Source organism: Chiloscyllium plagiosum, unplaced genomic scaffold, assembly GCF_004010195.1.
Source record: "Chiloscyllium plagiosum isolate BGI_BamShark_2017 unplaced genomic scaffold, ASM401019v2 scaf_1979, whole genome shotgun sequence".
Classification (NCBI taxonomy): Eukaryota; Metazoa; Chordata; class Chondrichthyes; order Orectolobiformes; family Hemiscylliidae; genus Chiloscyllium; species Chiloscyllium plagiosum.
In genome coordinates this window covers 19210-25818 of record NW_025214970.1, presented here as the reverse complement: position 1 = coordinate 25818, position 6609 = coordinate 19210, and the positions used below count along the sequence as shown (strand labels likewise).

General features: G+C 46.4%; 1 protein-coding gene across 1 annotated transcript in view; it reads right to left on the bottom strand.

The window, feature by feature from the left end:
- The window catches only part of LOC122548100 (large neutral amino acids transporter small subunit 2-like), a 49703-nt gene that overhangs the window by 27258 nt on the left and 15836 nt on the right, over positions 1-6609 (bottom strand). The window contains exon 4 of the mRNA XM_043686661.1: positions 6352-6444. Coding sequence (XP_043542596.1) covers positions 6352-6444 — 93 coding nt within the window. The remainder of the gene's footprint in view (positions 1-6351; positions 6445-6609) is intronic.

The window sequence follows — 6609 nt, the reverse complement described above, 5'->3', positions numbered from 1 at the left end:
ACACACACACACGTGCAGGTGTGTAAATATACACACACACACGTGCAGGTGTGTAAATATACACACGCACATGCAGGTGTGTATATATACACACACACATGCAGGTGTGTATATATACACACACACATGCAGGTGTGTATATACACACATGCAGGTGTATACATATACACATGCAGGTGTATACATATACACATGCAGGTGTATACACATACACACATGCAGGTCTATACACATACACACATGCAGCAGGTGTGTATATATACACACACATGCAGGTGTGTATATATACACATGCAGGTGTATACATATACACATGCAGGTGTATACACATACACACATGCAGGTCTATACACACAGTGAGGCAGGTCTATACACACACAGGCAGGTGTATATACACACACACACACACACACACAGAGGTAGGTGTATATATGCACGCACGCAGGTATATATACACAAACACACACACAGAGGCAGGTGTACACACACACACTGGCAAGTTTATACACACACACACACATGCAGGTGTATACACACACAGAGGCAGGTGTATATACACACACACACACACACACACACACACAGAGGTAGGTGTATATATGCACACATGCAGTATATATACACAAACACACACACAGCGGCAGGTTTATACACACACACACTGGTGTATATACACACACACAGGCAGGTATATACATACACTCGGTGTATATACACACACACACACACACACCCCAGGTGTATACACACACACACAGAGGCAGGTGTATATACACACACAGCTAAGTGTATACAAATACACAGGCAGGTGTATATATATACACACACACACACATGCAGAGGCAGGTGTATAAATACACACACAGCAGGTGTATACACACGCGCAGGTGTATACACACACACACACACACAGAGGCAGGTGTATACGCACACAGAGGCTGGTGTGTATATATATATATAATATATACACACACACAGACAGGGTGTATATATATATACACACACACACACACACATACACACAGAGGGAGGTATATACACACACATTCACACACACACAGACAGAGGCAGGTGTATATACACACACGCAGGTGTATATATACACACACATGCGGGTGTATGTATACACACACAGAGGCAGGTGAATACACACACAGAGGCAGGTGTATATACACACAGACAGAGGCAGGTGTATATATGCACACACGCAGGTATATATACACAAACACACAGACAGACAGGTGTACACACACACAGAGGCAGGTGTATACACACACACACACACAGGTATATATACACAAACACACACAGAGGCAGGTTTATACACACAGTGTATACACACACACGCTGGTGTGTATATATACACACAGACACAGGCAGGTATATACATACACTCGGTGTATCTACACACACACACACCTGGTGTACACACACACACACACACACAGAGGCAGGTGTATATACACACACAGCCAAGTGTATACAAATACACAGGCAGGTGTATATATACACACACGCAGAGGCAGGTGTATACATACACACACAGGTGTATACACACGCGCAGGTATATATACACACACAGGCAGATGTATACACACACAGGCAGAGTCAGGTGTTCACACACACACACACACACACAAGCAGGTGTATACACATCACACACACCAGGTGTGTATATATATATCACACACACACAGAGGCAGGTGTATATACACATACACACAGAGGCAGGTGTATACATACACACACAGGTGTATACACACGCGCAGGTGTATATACACACACAGGCAGATGTATACACACACAGGCAGAGTCAGGTGTTCACACACACACACACACACAAGCAGGTGTATACACATCACACACACCAGGTGTGTGTATATATATATCACACACACACAGAGGCAGGTGTATATACACATACACACAGAGGCAGGTGTATACACACAAACTGACAGGTGTATACACACACACACACACACAGAGGCAGGTGTATACACACACACAGGCAGGTGTATATATACACTCACAGAGACAGGTGTATACACACACAGAGGTTGGTGTATATACACACACACACACAGACGCATACACAGACAGGGTGTATATATACACACACACACATACATACAGAGGCAGGTGTATATACACACACACACAGACAGGCAGGTGTATACAAACACACAGAGGCAGGTGTATATATACACACTGGCAGCTGTATACACACACATAGGCAGGCGTATACACACTCGCAGGTGTGTATACACACATACACACAGACACACACAGAGGCAGGTGTTTATACACACATGCAGGTGTATATATACATACACACACAGGCAGGTATATATACATACACACACAGACAGGCAAGTATACACACATACACACACGCGCAGACAGGCAGGTATACTCACACACACACGCAGACAGGCAGGTATATACACACACACGCAGACAGGCAGGTATATATACACACACACACACACACACACACACGCAGGTATATATACACACACACAGGCAGGCAGGTATATACATTTGTTGGCGGCACGGTGGCACAGTGGTTAGCACTGCTGCCTCACAGCGCGCAGACAGGCAGGTATATACACACACACACATGCAGACAGGCAGGTATATACACACACACACATGCAGACAGGCAGGTATATACACACACACACACGCAGACAGGCAGGTATATACACACACACGCAGACAGGCAGGTATATACACACACACACATGCAGACAGGCAGGTATATACACACACACACACAGGTATATACACACACACACAGACAGGTATATACACACACATGCAGGTATATATACACACACACACACAGACAGGCAGGTATATACACATACACAGACAGGCAAGTATACACATATACACACACACACACGCAGGTATATATACACACACACACACACACAGACAGGCAGGTATACTCACACACACAGGCAGGAATATACACACCTACACACACACACACACACACACAGACAGGCAGGCATATACACACACACACACACACAGAAAGACAGGTATACACACACACGCGCGCAGACAGGCAGGTATACACACACATACATGCAGAGAGGCAGGTATGTATATACACACACACACACACACACAAACAGGCAGGTGTACACGCACACAACCACAGACAGACCGGCAGGTGTATACACACACACAGTGGCTGGTATACACCCACACATAAACACTCACAGAGGCAGGTGTATACACACACACACAGAGGCAGGTGTATACACACACACACAGAGGCAGGATATACACACACAGGCAGGTGTGTATATATACACACACAGGCAGGTGTGTATATATACACACACATGCAGGTGTGTATATATACACACACATGCAGGTGTGTATATATACAAATGCAGGTGTATACACACATGCAGGTGTATATACATAAACACAGAGGCAGGTGTATATACATAAACACACACACACACACAGAGCTAGGTGTATATATGCACACGCAGGTATATATACACAAACACACACAGAGAGGCAGGTGCACACACACACACACAGGTATATATACACACACACGCAGGTATATATACACAAACACACACACAGAGGCAGGTTTATACACACAGTGTATACACACACACGCTGGTATATATACACACACACAGGCAGGTATATACATACACTCGGTGTATATACACACACACACAGAGGCGGGTGTATATACACACATATATATATATACACACACACACAGATGCACACACAGACAGGGTGTATATACACACACACATAGAGGCAGGTGTACACACACACACACACACACACAGAGGGAGGTATATACACACACATTCACACACACACACAGAGGCACGTATATATATATAATATATATAAATATATATACACACACACATATGCAGGTGTGTACATATACACACATATGCAGGTGTGTACATATACACACATATGCAGGTGTATACACACACACATGCAGGTATATATACACAAACACACACACAGAGGCAGGTTTATACACACAGTGTATATATACACACACACACACACACACACAGGCAGGTATATACATACACTCGGTGTATCTACACACACAGACACACTCACACACCAGGTGTATACACACACACACACAGAGGCAGGTGTATATACACACACAGCCAAGTGTATACAGATACACAGGCAGGTGTATATATACACACACACACGCAGAGGCAGGTGTATATACACACACAGCCAAGTGTATACAGATACACAGGCAGGTGTATATATACACACACACACGCAGAGGCAGGTGTATACATACACACACAGGTGTATACACACGCACAGGTGTATATACACACACATAGGCAGATGTATACACAGACAGGCAAGTCATGTGTACACATACACACACACACACAAGCAGGTGTATACACATCATACACACAAACGCAGGTGTATATACATACACACACCAAGTGTATATATATATATATATATATACACACACACACACAGGCAGGTGTATATACACATACACACACACAGAGGCAGGTGTATACACACACATGCAGAGGCAGGTGTATATACACACACACACACAGAGGCAGGTGTATACACACACACAGGCAGGTGTATATATACACTCACAGAGACAGGTGTATACACACACAGAGGCTGGTGTATATATATATACACACACACACATACATACAGAGGCAGGTGTATACACACACAGAGGCAGATATATATACACACACGCAGACAGGCAGGTGTATACACACACACACAGACAGGCAGGTGTATACACACACTCGCAGGTGTATATACACACACACAGACAGGCAGGTGTATACACACACTCGCACACACACAGACAGGCAGGTGTATACACACACTCGCAGGTGTATATACACACACACAGACAGGGTGTATACAAACACACAGAGGCAGGTGTATATATACACACAGGCAGCTGTATACACACACACACACAGAGGCAGGCGTATACACACTCGCAGGTGTATATACAACACACAGTGGCAGGTGTATACACACACAGACACACAGAGGCAGGTGTTTATATACACTACAGGTGTATATATACATACACACACAGGCAGGTATATATACACACACACACGCAGGTGTATACACACACACACACGCAGGTGTATACACACACACATACACACACAGGCAGGTGTATAAACACACACACACGCAGGTGTATACACATACTCACACACCAGGTGTATAAACACACGCACCAGGTGTATACACACACGGGCATGTATATATACACACACACACACATACACACAGAGGCAGATGTATAGACACAGACAGAGGCAGGTGTATATAAGCACAAAACACACACAGGCAAGTGTGTACACACACAGAGGCAGGCGTATACACACTCGCAGGTGTATACACACACACACACAGGGGTAGGTGTATACATACACACACCAGATGTGTATACACACACACACACACAGGCATGTATACACACACACACACACACCAGGTGTACACACACACACAGGCATGTATACACACACACACAGAGGCAGGTGTACACACATGTATATACACACATATATATACACACACACACACAAAGAGGGAGGTGTATACACACACACACCACACATACAGAGGCAGATATATACACACACGTATACACACACACACACACACACACAGAGGCAGGTGTATACACACACACACACAGAGGCAGGTGTATACACACACACACACACACACACAGAGGCAGGTGTATATACACACACACACACACACACACGTACAACATTCCACACCTGTAACTAAAAGTGAGTGCACCCCCACTGCTTGGCTTCACAATATCGTGCCGGAACACCGCGGAGATTCGCCGAGTGGACAGGGAGAAGGAGAAGATTAGTTGCAGAGAGGGAGGGGGAAGGACGGGCCATTACCCCAGCAGTAAGGAACCAGTCTGTCTGGGAGAACTGGGCATCCTGCTCAGTCACCAACCTGTCAGCGCCTGGGCACCACAGGTGGGTGGAGCAAGGGTGGGGGGGGCGGGGCCAGTGACTGCTGCCGACCGATAGCCACTGTGACGGAAACCGGTGCCCGAGGGGCTATTGGCGTTTCTGGGCACTGACCGCACCCAGGTGGTCGCCCCACCGAATCACCATCCTGCACAGCTGGCCCTGGGACTAGGCTGGGGGGTGGGGAAGGTCAGGATGACGTCGGAGAGGTGCGACACCTTCGCCCAGCTCATTCCAGATCGTTCCAGGAACGCTGCCTCCCACCCACCCGGCTGATGCGTGGATTGCCGGAGCCGGAGGGACTGACCGTGAGGAGGTGAAGAGGGATCCGTTTACCCCTCCGAAGGTAGACAGCGCCACGGAGATGGGCATGATCCAGGACATGACTCCCAACAGCTTCTCACCAAACGTCTGGAGGGAGACAGAGAGAGATAGATCAATCTCCGCAGTGTCCCCCCACCATCACACACTCCCTCTACACTGTCCCCCCGCCATCACACACTCCCTCTACACTGTCCCCCGCCATCACACACTCCCTCTACACTGTCCCCCCGCCATCACACAC